This window comes from Talpa occidentalis, unplaced genomic scaffold (assembly GCF_014898055.3).
Source record: "Talpa occidentalis isolate TD23 unplaced genomic scaffold, MPIMG_talOcc4v2.1 talOcc4.17, whole genome shotgun sequence".
Lineage (NCBI taxonomy): Eukaryota > Metazoa > Chordata > Mammalia > Eulipotyphla > Talpidae > Talpa > Talpa occidentalis.
The window spans coordinates 53632164-53646404 of record NW_023601754.1 but is presented as its reverse complement, the minus strand read 5'-3'; the positions used below and the strand labels follow the sequence as shown (position 1 = coordinate 53646404).

General features: G+C 64.7%; 2 protein-coding genes across 3 annotated transcripts in view; one reads left to right on the top strand and one right to left on the bottom strand.

Annotated features, from left to right (window-relative positions):
* The window catches only part of CPT1A (carnitine palmitoyltransferase 1A), a 32822-nt gene extending 29377 nt beyond the window's left edge, over positions 1–3445 (bottom strand). Inside the window, exon 1 of one of the 2 annotated variants that reach the window (XM_037517424.2) lies at positions 3423–3445. The gene's annotated coding sequence lies outside the window, so the exon portion shown is untranslated. Of the gene's footprint in view, positions 1–1771; positions 1814–3422 lie in introns of those variants that run through there. The other variant, XM_037517423.2, reaches the window with a different exon arrangement.
* On the top strand, positions 1369–13580 carry LOC119248805 (collagen alpha-1(I) chain-like). Its single transcript, XM_037515683.1, has 4 exons — positions 1369–1908; positions 2080–2466; positions 9731–10310; positions 13453–13580. Exons 1-4 carry the CDS (start codon positions 1369–1371, stop codon positions 13578–13580), a joined length of 1635 nt encoding a protein of 544 aa, XP_037371580.1.
* Positions 13581–14241: the final 661 nt, after the last annotated feature.

The following is a 14241-nucleotide window of genomic DNA, read 5'->3' as shown; positions in this document are numbered from 1 at the left end:
CCGGAGCGCGCGCCCACCCCCGCCGGCCCGGCCCGGCCCGGCCCCCGCCCGGGGGCTCCGCGCCCGGCCCGCGGGCGGCGGCGCGAGGGGCGCGCGGCCGGGGGTGCGTCCGCGGACCGGGGCGGGCGGGCGCGCCGGAGCGCAGCCCCTCGGCGGGGGCGCGGGGCCCGCTGCGCGGGGAGGGCCTGTGCGCCCCGGCCGCCCCCCCTCCGCGCGCGCGCCCGGGCGCGGCCCCCCCGCCCCGCCCCGCCCCGCCCCGCCCCGCGGCCCGCCCGGGGGAGCCCCGCGCGCGGGGTCGGGTCCCGCGGCCGCAGGGAGGAAACCGCCGCTCACACGCGGAGAGGGGCCCCGGGGCGCAGCCGCCCAGCACCCCCGGGCCGGGACGCGCCCCCGCGCCCCCAGCACCCGCGCCCCCCCGGCATCCGCGCGCCGTGTCCCGGCCCGGCCGGACCCCGGCTTCGACGGCGCGGGCGGGGGGCGCTGGCGGGCGTCCACGAAGGACCAGCCGGTTCGGCCATTTTTTATTCTTTTGGACGCGGCTCAGGAGGAAATACACGCGCCTGAATATCTGGAATGACCAGAAACCGGACGCCGGCGCCAGAAGCGCCGTAACCGGACCCTGCGCCGGAGGCCGCCGCGACGGCCGGCGCGCGCGCGAAGCCCCCGGCCCCGCAGCCCCCCGCTTCGTTCCTGGGGAGTCTTCACCCCGTTTGCCAAGCTCAGCCCCTCTTTGTTTATTTATGTCCTTGGGCGTTCGCGAAAGTCGACCCCGATTTGCATGATGAAGACGCGGCCCCGAGGCCGGGCGCGAGGCCGGGCGCGAGGCCGCTGGGCCGCCCGGACCGCGCCGTCGGGGCCAAGTTCACCGGCCGGGCCACGTGACGCCCCCCGCCCCCCCCGCCGGCCGCGACCTTGGCCGGACTCCGCGCCCACCTGCCCTTGACCTCGCGCCGCGCCGGGGAGGAGGCGCGCGCCCCGGGGACCTGCCCCCCCCGCCGCCCCGCAGGGCTCGCGGCGCCCCGTCCCCGCGCCAAGGGCGGGTCCGGGCGGCTGCGCTGCGGGGGCGGGCGCGGGCCGGGGAGCCACCGCGCTCCGCGGCGCCGCTGGGGCCCGGGGTCCGGAGGGCTCGCTCCTGGGGCCGGCCCGCGCCCCTGGGGCGCCCCCAGACTCGATTCGCCGCCGGAGGGCAAGGGAGGAGAGGGGTCGGGGTCGGCGGGGGCCTCCCGCGCCCAGGGCCGAGCAGCTGCCCCGCAGCCGCGCGGGGCGCGCGCTCCGGGAGTGGGTGGGACCGGGGGCGAGGGGAGCCGGCGGCCCCGCGGCCAGGCCGGAGAGCCCGGGAGGCCGGGCATCCTGCGGGGACGCGCCGGGATGCTCGAGCCGGCCCCAGTCGCCGTGTGTCCCGGGCGCGGGGTGGCCCGGGCGGCAGGGAAGGGCTTGGCAGCCCCACCGGCCGCGGCCGGAGAGCTCCCGGGGGCCCCGCCGGCTGAGCATCCTCCCGCGGCCGCCGGGACTCCCCGCGCGCGGGCCGGTCTCCTCGGCCCCGCGCCCCAGACCCGATCCGCTGCCGGGGGGGGGCGGCCCGCGCCCCCCCGGTGCCCGGTGTCTGGGAGCCTGCAGCTGGGGATCCCGGGGTCTCCTCGGGCGCCCGGTTCCGGCGGCGGCCCCTGCCTCGGTCCGGACCCGCCATCCCCGCGCCCCCCCCGACTCCGCCGCAGCCCGCAGGGCGGTGCCCGTCCGCCCGCCCCGCGGCGCGCGGCCTCGGCGGCCTTACCGGGCGGCGATCGGCGGCGGGAGCGGAGCCGGCCGCGAGCGGCGCCGGGCGGAGGGCGGGCGAGGCCGGGTGCACCGACGCGGGCCGCCGCGGATTGGCTCTGCGCGCCCGGCTGCGGCGGGCCCGGCTCGGCCGGCGTGGGCGGAACCCGGACGGGGCGGGGCGGGGCGGGGCCTCGGCGGGCGCCCGGGGAGCGCGCCGGGTGGGGAAACTGAGGCTGGCGCCGCGCGCGCGCCTCGGCGTTTACCGGGACGGGGCCGGGCGCGCGAGTCCTCGCCCCGGGCGCCTCCGGCCGCTCGTCTGGACAGGGGGCCGCCCGGGAGGGCCTGCGGGGGAGCCGCGCGGGGCCTGCCCGGCGCTCGCGCGCACTCGCCCCCGGGTCGCCCCGCACAGCAGCCCGTCGGCCGCCCCGGGCCGTGCCCCCGAGCGGCAGCGGAGGAGGCGCGGCGGCCGCCAGCGAAGGGGGTTCAGCCGCCTCCGCCCCGACGGGTTACGACGCCCCCCGGCGGCGCCTGGGCGAGGTTCAGAGGGACCGGAGGAGACGCGGCTGGAGCGGGGACGGGGCCACGCGGGAGCTTTGCGTGGGCTCCCGGGCGCGGGAGGGGCCGGGTGGGCATTTCGGCCGGTCCCGAAGGTCCAGGCGGAGGCCCGGGGGCTCCCGCAAGCAGCAGGTGCCGCGCGGGCTCGTCCGCTGTGTGAGCGCAGACGGGACCCCGCGACGGGCCCCCGGGGTGCCCGCTGGGAGTGGGGGGCCGCGCGCGCCCCGCAGGGCGGGCTCAGAAGAGAAAACGAAAGTCGCCCGCAGGGCCCGCCCCCAGCAACTGCCGCGGAGCGGGCCGGGCGCGCGGTCCCGGGCGCGCCCCTCGCCGGGCCTGCGCTGGCCGGGGCCGGCGGTCCACGGGCCCTGCGGCGGCTCCGCATCTGCTCTGACGCGGGCTGCCCGCCCCCGCCCCTCCCCCAATTCTTGCCCCCCCCCCACCCCGCGGCGGCTGGTGTGAATCCGGCCGTGTTGGCGGTGGACGTGCCTGGGAGGCCTTGGAAGTGCGAGCAGGGCCGGAGGGCGGCATCTGGGGGCGGGCGGCACCGGCCTCTGGTCCGGCCCCCCCGCGGGGCGCTGCGGTGCCCACCCACACCCGCCGCCCGGCCCGGCCCGCGGTGCTGTGTCCCTCCGGGCGCCCCATCTGGCCCCTCGGAAAAGGGATGGAGGAGTCGCTCCTCACTCTGTTTTTATTTTATTCTCATTTCTGTGAGGTCGAGATTTCCTTCTGGCCCAGCCCACACGCTGTCCCAGACCCCTGACCCCGCAGATGCCGAGGTCCGGGAAGCAGGGGGGCTCCCCGGAGCCGCGCCGCTCGGGGGGACGCGCACCCCTCTCTTCACGAGCCTTCCCGGCTTGTGCCTGGGAAGGGGAACAGTCGCCCTCACCTCAGATGCCCTCCCCGCCCTCCCCTGAACCCCGGCGTGCTGCAGGTCGGGCCCCAAGGTCACGCTCGGCCCGCTCGGCGCGGCCCGGGGTGAGTGCCCGGCGGGATGGGCCCCGCGCCCCGCGCGTTCCCAGGCTCCGCGGCCTGGACCCCGCTCCCTCCCCCGGGGCCGCCCGCGGGCTGCGCGGGGGCTGGGCGCGGGCGGGAGGAGCCCCGGGGCGGCTCACCTGTGCGGGGGCGGCCGGCTCGGCTCGCGGGCGGTGGAAACCAGGCCAGGCCCGCCGGCCACCCCGGCTCCCCACCGCGGCCTCGGTCCCCTCCCGCGCGTCTCCGGGGCGCTGCTCCCCGAGCCTGCGCCCCGCCCGCCTGCCCGGCTATTAATAAAGAGTCAAGGAAGCAGGCCCCTGGGGAGCTGCGGGCCTGGCCCACCCTAATTGCCTTGGGGCCAAAAGTATCCCAGAATCTGCCCCAGAAACTAGAATAATCTTTCCCAAGCTCTGGTTTTTCCGAATCTTTCCCCAGTTTGAATTTCACATCCCTGTTGCCTGTTGCGGCTTTACAGAAAACATGTTTTAAAATGCGTGTCTTGTTTTTATCATCACTAAGAATTATTTTAACTCTGAAAATACCTTTTTGTGGGGAAAAAAAACCAGCCACATAACAGTTGAGAACAGCACCATGAAGCCCTGTGTAGCCAAAACTCCAGCTCGGAGATTCAGCTGGAGCCAGATCCTTGGTCTCTGCCGGCCCCCAACCCCCCACTGCTGGTTTCTTCAAAGCAAACCAGAAATGCCAGCATTTTGTCCACATGTTCTTGAGTCCGAATCTCTCAAAGGTAAGGACTCTCTTTCTAAAGGCGCGCTGCGTCGCCACCGTCCACCTAAGGTAAAGGACACTTGCGGCCTGCGTTGGCCGGCAGCACGCAGTCTGCGGCTCTTGCTTGCCAGCCGCCCGCCCGCCACATTTCCCGTTGGCAGCTCCCAGCAGGTTCTGATCCAAAAGTGTGAGCTTTTTTGGAACTCACTGGTGTTTCCCATGGGGGCCGGGTCACCTTGGCCTCCTGCGCTGGCCTCTCCCTCTGATCTTGATCCTTGCGCCCCTGCGGGCGCTGGCGGGTGGCAGTCCCACGCGTGGGGGTGGTATTTGCTGGGTCCGCCCCACCGGGTGTTGCACACAAAATGAAGCGGGGGAAGCCAGCGCAGAGCCAGCCGGAGCGGGCGCCCAGCGGGACTGTGGCCAGCGAGCCCTTCGCCCCAGTGACCCTGGCCCCACAGGCCCGTCGTCCTTGTCCTCTGTCCCGGCGAGCACCCCAGAGCAATGAGCGCGCACCAGCTCACAGGCGCAGGAGGGTGTTTCCAGAAGGTTCCCTCCAGGTGCCGAGACCCAGAAATAATCTGAAGGCCCATGGAGGGCAGTGCAGACAGGCTGCCGCGGTTCCGCCGTCCCAGGGAGGAGCGGCAGCGGGAGAAAGAACAGACCGTGGCCCTGCTCGGAGGCGCATGCAGGGCATCTGGGTGCAACAGCATAGGTGACGGGTTTTGGCAGAGCAATGCCCACGGGGCCGGGAGAGCTGCATGGGCTCTGTGCTCCTTGCCACCTGCCTGCTGCGGGGGCGGGGAGCTGGCCCCTTCCGCTCTAGATTCCTCCTGGTGATCAGTGATCAAGTTAAGCTCAGCCGGATGAATCGGGAAACCTTCCTTACAGACAGGAAATCTATGCAGCCACGAAGATGCTGAAAGTAGCGAGGCTCAGTGGGGGTGTGCATGTGGGGAAACTAATGCACAGAAACCCTCTTAAATGAAGCTGGAAGACACTGTCCTCCACGTGCAAACCCCAGACCCCCCCCCCCACCCCAAGCCCGGCTCTCCGATCGGGGAGTGATACTGCCTCCCCCACCACCGGCACCAGCAGAGGGAAGAGGCCCCAGCAGCCCCTCCTTGGGCTACTTAAGGGGGTGCTGACTTGATTAGGGTGACGGCCATGCGCGTCGCCTGGGGATGCCTCACCAGCTGGCCTTTTCCGGTTGTTCCCATTAGACCCACTTCGCTGGTGGAATCACGGAGGCCTTTTGTTTGATGCCAACATAGGTCTTCCTGGCCTGAGGAGGGGCGGGCAGAGACCTGGGCTTGGAGGGAAGGAAGATAACTCACAGGAAGATGCCACCGCCGTGTGTTTGCAGGCCCCGCTGAAGACAACCGGGAAGAAAGGAATTTGAACAAACAGCTTTTGCTGCTTCCCCTGGGCCCGCCACACCGAGTTCACATCCAGGGGCACGAGCCCCTTGAGAGCTCCAGAGCAGACCTGCCTCACCCTGTCTCACCCCTGGGTGGGGGCTAAAAGCTCGATGTGAGTCTCATTCAGCCTAAAACAATCCACTTGCCCAAGTGGTGCGTTTCACCTTGTGGGGGGGCCTCCACCACCTCTTCACTGTGATGATTATTTTCTCTCTAGGGGCCCATGTTTTAACAGCTGTTGTCTGTAGACAGTAACAGTTCATGGAAAACAACTTATTTCTTCGTTTATTAATCACAAACCCGTGCACGATTGCACGCGGAAACTTAAGATCTGTACGAGGTGCGTTCAATCCTTCAGGCTGCTCCCCAAGCCCAGCCCCCCGCATTTAATATCCAACTGGCAGCACACTGACTGCTGAGAGCCGCTGTGCCGCCAGCAAAAGGCAGAAAGCTGCGTTCTCATCTGCGCGGGGCCATTGCAGAGACACGCGCCATGTCTTCAAGGCTTCTTGGAAAGGCCCGAATCACCCAAGACCACTGTATCCCCTCCTCCAATCTCAGTCGTGTCTGAAGCCCCCAGCAGCCCAGCCCCCCTGGAGAGGGTGCGCCCTGGCCGGGCCTGAGCTTCCAGGCGGGCCCAGCACCATTGGGACAGGCCGGCAGCCATGCGGGCACGCCTGGACACGGGCCTCGTGGAGGGCAGAGGCACTCGGTGAGTAACAGAAATCCAACTGAGTTTTGTGCTTTATTTTCTGCTGTTTCTACGATCACTAAACTGCTGTGTGGTCACAACAAATTTCCTTTGAGTTCCTTTAAAAAAAAAATTAAAACACCCATCAGCATCCCTTGTTCCCCCTTCCAACCTACTCCCACCCCACGCCTCACCCCTGCTTACCCATTTCTAACCGAGTTAATTTAATTTAATTTTTAAATTTTATTTATTTTATTTTATTTTTTCCGAGTTAATTTTAAAGATTGAGTTGACTTTATTCAAGGGTCCATGAATGGGCGTCATCGCCAAGGAGAAAGGCAGGAAGTCATAGAAAATGGAAGGTTGTTTTTTTTTTTTTAAAGATTTATTTATTTAGGGCCTCCCCTCTGGCGCAGCAGTTGAGCGCTGAGCTGCGAAGCTGCCCGCAGCCTCTGCATTGGGGGACCACCAGCGAAGGTCCCACATGGTGCGCAGACCTCTCCTGCCGCCCGCTGCTCCCCTCAGCAGTGTCCTTCGGTCCTTCTGCCTGTTCTGCTCCCCACTCTGGTTCTGGTGAATCCTCTCACCCTCCCGCGCTTCTGACTGTACCCAGTGCTTATATAAATAGATAAATAAATCTTAAAAAAAAGATTTGTTTATTTATGCATACAAGAACTGGGGTACAGGCCAGAGGTGTGGAGGGTGAGAGGATTCACCAGAGCCAGAGTGGGGAGCAGAACAGGCAGACTGACTGAAATGCATTGCAGAGGGGAGCAGCGAGGAGACAGGAGAGGTCCTCTGCACCCCGTGGGTCAGCTTCCTGCAGTGGCTGCGGAGAGCTTCATAGGTTGCATCTTAACCCCTTGCACCACCAGAGAGGCTCAAAATCGGAGTTTTTTAAAGTCAGAAAGAGGGTGGGTGAGGTCATTAGCTAAAGAAAAGGATGACGTCCCGCAAAGCCAAGGGAGCTCCTCAGTGGCTAGTTGAAGTTTCCACTTGGGAGAGGCCGGCAGCCCAGTAAGGCCAGGAGGTGAGTGCCCTGGGGCTTGGCATGAGTGGTACCATCTTGGACCCACTCTTTCAATCTTCATTTTTGGGGAGCGGGAATCACCCTCCTGTATCTCCTTTTAGCCCCTGGGAGCTTGGGCAGACAGTGTCTGTGCTCAGGTACACATTGGAGGAGAAGGACATGAGCTAACAGTTTCTAAACTTTGGGTTGGGGGAGTGAAGGGTCCTCTGCAAAGCTGGTGACAATGTAAAAAAAGCAAGAGTCTAAATGGAGTCGCTTGTGCTAAACCCAAGTCACCACCTCGGCACTACCAGGGACACATTGCAGGCTCACCCCTCGCCCCCGGTAATCCTGACCAGTCCCAGTGACTGGAGCAGGTGAGCTGCTCCCCTGAGGGAGACTCTTTTCCTGCTAGATAGCCCCCTGGTCACACCCTCTTTCTGAGTATAAAAACCCGCGTTTTGTGCAGCCCCCAGACCACCCCTGCTGACCGGATGGGACGCAGCACACTCAGGGAACCCTGAACAAAGTCAACTAGATGTTCATGTGCCCTTGGGTGAGCCTTGTTTTGGAGCAGCTACAAACCCTTTTCCCAGACACAACGCGCACACACACACACACACCCCACGTGCGTGCATACGCACATGCACGCACACACACACACACATGACAGCAGTAATTCAGCCGGGGATTTTCCAAGGCCTGCACACAGACCGCTGACCACATAGCTCAGGAGGAATGGCCCAGATGTCGTAAGTTGGGCAAAAAAGGCTGCCGTGAAGCCCTGTGCGTGTCTTTCCTGTTAGGTCTGGGGGAGCTTGGTCCAAGGGAGCCTTCCTCCCTCCCTCCTCCCTCCCTCCCTCCCTCCCTTCCTTCTTTATTCATACAAGCACTGGAGGGTGTCAGAAGCGCGGGAGGGTGAGAGAATTCACCAGAGCCAGAGCGGGGAGCAGAACAGGCAGACTGATGAAACACACTGCTGAGGGGAGCAGCGGGCGGCAGGAGAGGTCTGTGCACCATGCGGGACCCTCGCCAGTGGCCGGGAATCGAACCGGCGCTGCAGAGGCCGCGGGCAGCATCACAGCCCAGCGCTCGACCGCTGCGTCACCAGGGGAAGCCCGGGAGTCTTTCTTTGACCAGGCTCATATAACCGTCATTGGACCTAATATTTGCCATCCCAGATAAGTCTTTCTTTCCTGTTTGTTGGTTTTGACTTTTTTAAAAAAGATTTATTTATTTATGCATAGAAGCACTGGGGTGTAGGCCAGAGGTGTGGAGGGTGAGAGGCTTCCCTAGAGACAGAGTGGGGAGCAGAGGCAGATCTACTGAAATCGGAGCAATGGGGGGACAGGAGAGGTCTGCTGCGCCCTGTGGGTCAGCTCCCGGGCTGGGCATCGAGCTTGGCTGCAGACAGCGTCACAGTGCTGAGACGTAACCCCTTGCGCCACAAGGGAGACCCTGTTTGATGGTTTTGAAAACATAATATGGGGAGACGCGGGGCGCGATTCCAGACAGCTCCGAGAGCCACGTCTCGGTGCGGCTCTGAAGTCAGTCACTGTCCCAGGTTTCAAGCAAACAAGCCGGCGCCTGGGGGCTGGGGGCTGGGCAGGCCCTCAGGGAGGCTGGGACCTGTGTCCAGCCTCCGCCGGCACCTGTAGGTTTTCTTGAGATGTGTCAAATCTGGCAGGGTCAAGGACAGCGCCAGGGTGGCTGGGAGGGACCATGTGTACTTGGGGAACTGCGTCTTGACAGGTGGCCTGCAGGTGCCTGAAAAAACTCTTAAGCCTGTGTTGCGCTCGTGCTGCATAGCGGCCGCCGCGGGGCTCCTCTGGGTCGGCACTGGCCCTTCGAAGCTCACCAACAAGCAGGGCACCTGCCAGCCCCATCCTTGGGGATTTCACTGCTGCCCCAGCCCCCTCCCGGGAACCCTCTCCTCGTGTGACCTGGGAGTCACCTGTGCAGGTTCTCCTCGCTCCTGGGAGCTGCTCTTACATGACCCCCCATCCCTTCTGCCCACTCCCCGCTGTGACTCCAAGCCTCTGGCCGCTGTCCCCTGCCTGGCTCCCCTGTGAGCCCCCACCTGCCATGCTGGCACCCCCAATATGCTCCCCAAATCCTCATCAGAGGCCCCCTTCCTGAGAAAGGCCTTGGCTTACGTGCTTCCCTGTGCTGCTCTGCCGGCGAGTCTCCCACCCAGAGGAGGAGTCAAGTTTGGGGAGCCTGCAAATTGGGGCCACAAAGAAAAGAAAAATGGGGGTGGGGGTTCTATTTGTTTGTCAAAAAAAGCAGTAAATCGCCGTTGAGGGGAAATGAGAACTTTGATGGGTCCCCTGATGCTCATGGCTGCTGAGCGTGTCCGTGAGGGCCGCCACCATTCTCGCAGCAAGCGGGCTGCGGGGTGTGAGCCCAGCCTGGCCCGACCTTTGTTCCCTCGCTTGGCAGACAGAGCTGAGCCCCTCGAGGTGCCGGCTGCAGCCCCGCCCGCCGGTGAGAAGGTGCTGGGCCTCTGGGGCTCACCCTCTGCGCGGAGTGTCACCGTCCTGAAGCTCTGGATAACTTTTTAACACCGTCTCTGTTTTTCCCTCTGGCCGGGCCCGGCAGGTCTCCCGGCCCAGCTGCCCGGGGCAGGTGGCCCAGCCCGGGCCTGCCAGCGACACCTGCGCGGCCGCCACCTGCCACCCGCCGCCCACCCCACGGGCCGGACAGAGGCCGCCCGCCCGGGCCGCCGGCCTCCGCTCTGGCTCCTCCGCCTGCTCCTCGCCCGCTCCGCCTCTGGGCATCTGCTCCGTGGTTCTGGCTGCCAGGTCGGCCCTCCCGCTGCCCGGCTCGCCCGTCCCTGCCCAGCTGCGGGCTGAGTGCCAGGAGGGCCGCCGGGGGGGCCGGGCCACGCAGCGGCGCCTGCCGGGGTGGGGGCGCGGGGGTCGGGCGCGGGCCCCTGGCCTGGCGCGGCGCCCCGAGTCCCGTTGGCCCCGAGTCCCGCTTCCAGCCCGGCCCGGAGGCGTCGCTCCGCACTCGGCGGTGCCGCCCGGCCCGGTTCCAGGACGTTTCCGGGACATTCCCCGGCGACGAGGCCGAACCCGCGCGCCGGCCCCTCCTCCGCGCCTGGCACCCGCCGCCGCCCGCCCGTCCGCGGCTCCCCTTTCCGGGCGCGCCCCGCGGGCCCCGCTCCAGGAGCCGGCGGGTGCGGCCCCCCCAGCCCCCCGCACAGGCGCCCCCCGGTCCCCACAGCCCCGGCGCCCCCGGGCGGGAGCGGGGCCCTCGCGCCCAGCCCCCCCCGCTGGAGCGCCCCGGCCTCCTCCTGGGGCCCCGGGCGCCCCGACAGGGCCCGCCCCCCAGGCCCTCCCGCCGGGGGTCCGACGCCCGCGCCGCCCCCAGGGCCCGCGCCCCGCGCCCCGCGCCCGCCGCCGGGAACGAGGGGGGCTGGCGGGGACGCGCGGGGCGCCCGAAGCTCCCGAGGCCGCTGGGCCTCGGCCTGGGGAGGGCGCGGGGAGCCGGGCCGGGGGGCGGCGGGGCGGCGGGGCGCGGGGCTCGCCGCGGCCGGGACGCGCCTCTCCGGAAGGACGCGGCGGCCGGCCGGGCCCGGCGGGGGCGGGCGCGGGGGGGCGCGGGGGGGCGCGCGGGGGCGGGGGCGGGGGCTCTCGCCCTCCCCCGGGCTTCCGGCCCCCCCCCCCCCCGGCCCAGGCGCCTCCCCGGGCCGGGTGAGTCGGGGCCCCGCGCGCGGCGGCGGGCGGGGGGCGCGCGGGGGGCGCGGGGCGGCGGGGGTGGGGCGCTCGGAGCCGGAGCCGCCCCCGGGCCGCCCTCCCCACCCCGGGAAAGCGGCGGCCGCGGGCGGGGGGGGGGGCCTCGGCCCAGGGGGGGCCGGCGGGCCGCGGGAGACCGTCGGGCCAGCGGCGCCCAGACCCGGGGCTCCGAGCGCGCGCCCCTCCCGCGCGCCCCCCGGGCCTGCAGCGCCCGGCGCCTGAGTGGACTCGGGGCCGCGGCTCGGGGCCCCCAAGTGTTCACAGTGACGCAGTCCGCGGGGGTGGCCGCCGAGCCCCCCCCCCGCGCACCCCCGCGCGGGCCTGCGCCCCGGCTCCATCCAGGAGTTGCGCCCCTTCAGCTTTTCTTGAGTTGAAGTTCATTGCGGGTCACCAAGGGGCCTCTTGGGAGTGAGCGGAAAGTGCGTGCAGGACCCGGTCCCGTCACCTCCCGTCCAGCCCCCGCTGCAAGGACCGGTGAGGGAGCTGCTGGCGCTGCCCCGGCCTGTCTCTCCTGCCTCAGCCCTTATGTAGACCCAGAAAGGCTTAGTAGTGTGTTAGGGATCCCTTGCAAACAGCAGGGGGGTCGTTCTGGAATACCCCCCCCCAGTGTGTTTTGGGAATCTGTCAGTCTAGACCGTCCTTTTTAACGGCTGTATGGTATTCCACCGCCTGAACAAGCTGTTCCTGATGGCACGCATTCCCTGCTGTTTTACTTTCTTCATGGTTTTTCTCAAGTCGTTCACCCCAAATGTGTTCCTGGAGCACCTGCTCCGGGCCAGACCTCTCCTAGGGCAGGAAGCACCATCAGAGCAAAATAGATTCCCCCTGGGTGGCCCAGCAGCTACGAGCTGGGGAACAAGTAGTTGCAGGTGGGTGAGTCAGGGTATTGGATCTTCTGAGCAGAGGCTATGTTGAAATTCTATGGTTCAAGTATCAAAGCGATGTAAAAACGTTAGGAGAAAGTCTTTTAATTGATTTTTTATAATACTGCTATTTTTAAATTTATTTTGAGAAAAGTCTTACTCCCGCCTCTGCCCCATTTGACCTCCATTCTTACTAGTTCCTTCAGCTACCCCTGCAGCGCTTTCCTCAGAAAATACAAACAAAACCAACACGAATGCGCCTTTTCCTTCTTTCCTGTGTAAAGGGAAGCCTGGATACAGATCTCTGCTCTGTTTGTTTTCTTTAAAGCTGACGTGTGCATCTTGGGGTGATTCTCCTCGGCACAATCAAGAGCTTCCTTGTTTAACATTCCCCACAGAGGACACAGTTTCCCATCCTATGGCTTGTTTTACTGCAGTTTATTTGTTCCCCTCGACACCTGGGGTGTTTCTTGTCTTGGCTCTATAAACACTGTTGCGGTGAATAACTGCGTAAAGGTCACTTTCCAGCCTGCCAGTCTTCACATAGCGAGGGCTGTCGGACCGGTCGTTGCCAGGGGCCAAGGCCATGTGCAGACTGTGTGGCTGTGTTAACTGAAGGGCCTCTGCTAGGGAGGGCTCTTCAGAGAAACAAACAGCAGGTATCCCAGCTACCTAGTGGAGAGCTGGAGGTGTCCGTTCACTGGGGAGAGTCTTGAAAAACGCATTTTTAGACAATTGCACTATTGTGCAAATGAAACAGCAGTATGGTTTGTGCACTTAGGGGCCATGATGCGCAAAACAAGACAGACTAAATCAGGCATGGGGCTCCCATGGGGCAAGGGGTTAAGCGTCAGCACCGTGAAGCTGTCCGCAGCCTCCATCCCCTGCCCGGGAGCTACCCACATGGCGCTGCAGACCTCTCTTGTCCCCTGCTGCTCCCCTCAGCAGTGGATTTCAGTAGATCCGCCTGTTCTGTTCCCCGCTCTGTCTCTGGTGGATCCTCTCACCCCCCTGAGTTTCTATACCTCAGCTCTTGTATGCATAAATAAATAAGTAATAAATAAATAAAATCTTTTTATTATTTTTTTTTTAATATTATTTTTATTTATTTATTTATTTAAGCACTGGTACAGTCAAAGTGTGGGAGGGTGAGAGAATTCACCAGGGCCAGAGCGGGGAGCAGAGCAGGCAGAAGGACCGAAGTACACTGCTGAGGGGAGCAGCGGGCGGCAGGAGAGGTCTGCGCGCCATGTGGGACCCTCTGGTGCCGGGGAGCAGCCGGGGATTGAACTGGCGCTGCAGAGGCTGCGGGCAGCTTCGCAACCCAGCGCTCAACCGCTGCGTTTTTTTTTTTTATTTTTTTATTTTTTTTTTTAAAGAATAAATCAGGCATAGGGTGCTACCATGAGACATGGCAGAGAGCTGTGCCAGGCTGCAGGCTACGGTGGCTGGGATGCCACCGGGCAGCAGGGACTACAGAATGTTGTTGCGGCTCACGCTGTATACATATGTATCTTGTAACAGTGAAGTATAATGTAATGCAATATAAGGTAGACTGAGTATAAGATGTTGGCTCAGATAGTTACAGAGACAGAGATGGACAGGTCCCAAAGTTTGTAAGAGGCAAGTTGAAAACCTGGGACCTGCAGGGGGTACTTCCATTTCAAAGACCATCGGACTCGATCCCCCCAAATAGCCGATGTTTGTCTTTGACTCCCAGGCAGGAGAGCAACGGATGTCCCAGTGCCAAAGGAGTGGGGGCAGCAGGAGTTCCTCTTCTTCAAGGGAGGTCCGCCCTTTGTGTTTCCTGAGGCCTTCAACGGATTGGGTGAGGCCCACCTGCGTTAGGGAGGACAATCGGCTTTCTTAGTGTGTGGAGTCAGGTGTTCCCTCAGCTGGCAACTCCCTCACCCACACAGCTGGGTCAGTGTTTCACCACATACCTGCCCCTCCACGGCCCCGTGGACACCTGGAATTGGCCCGCATTCCCTCCATGGCCCCATTTGCTCTCGGCCCGTGTGAGGGTGTGCTGGCACAGGGTCTCACCAGAAGTGTGGGACAGAGTGTGGGTTTCCCCAGCCTGACAATGAAACATGACATCTTAGTGTGCTTTTAATGTGCGTGTCTGTCATTCTCTGTAAGGCTTTGCATAAATCCAAGGACTGCTGCGTCTCCTCTCCAGTGTGCTGCTCGGACACTTCGCCTTCTCAGTTGTGATCTTTTCATAGTTTACGTCAAAAGACACAGTTCTTTTTTTTTTTTTTTTCCTTAAAGATTCATTTCTTCATTACAAGAACCGAGGTACAGGCCAGAGATGCGGGGGGTGAGAGGATTCACCAGAGACAGAATGAGGAACAGAACAGGCAGACAGACCGAAAACACTGCTGAGGGGAGCAGCGGGGAGACAGGAGAGGTCTGCTGCGCCATGTGGGTTGCTCCCTGGCCGCCAGGTCGAACTGGTGCTGCAGAGGCTGTGGATTGCTTCATAGTGTGGTGTTTAACCCCTTGC

What these genes read in the sequence shown, in the direction of transcription:
- LOC119248805 (XM_037515683.1), top strand. Translation starts at nt 1,369, where the DNA reads ATGCTCGAGCCGGCCCCAGTCGCCGTGTGTCCCGGGCGCGGGGTGGCC. An exon ending in GCGGGCCCGGCTCGGCCGGC is followed by an intron (nt 1,909 to 2,079) that starts GTGGGCGGAACC and finishes TCGTCTGGACAG; the next exon opens with GGGGCCGCCCGGGAGGGCCT. An exon ending in CCCGCTCCAGGAGCCGGCGG is followed by an intron (nt 10,311 to 13,452) that starts GTGCGGCCCCCC and finishes TTTGACTCCCAG; the next exon opens with GCAGGAGAGCAACGGATGTC.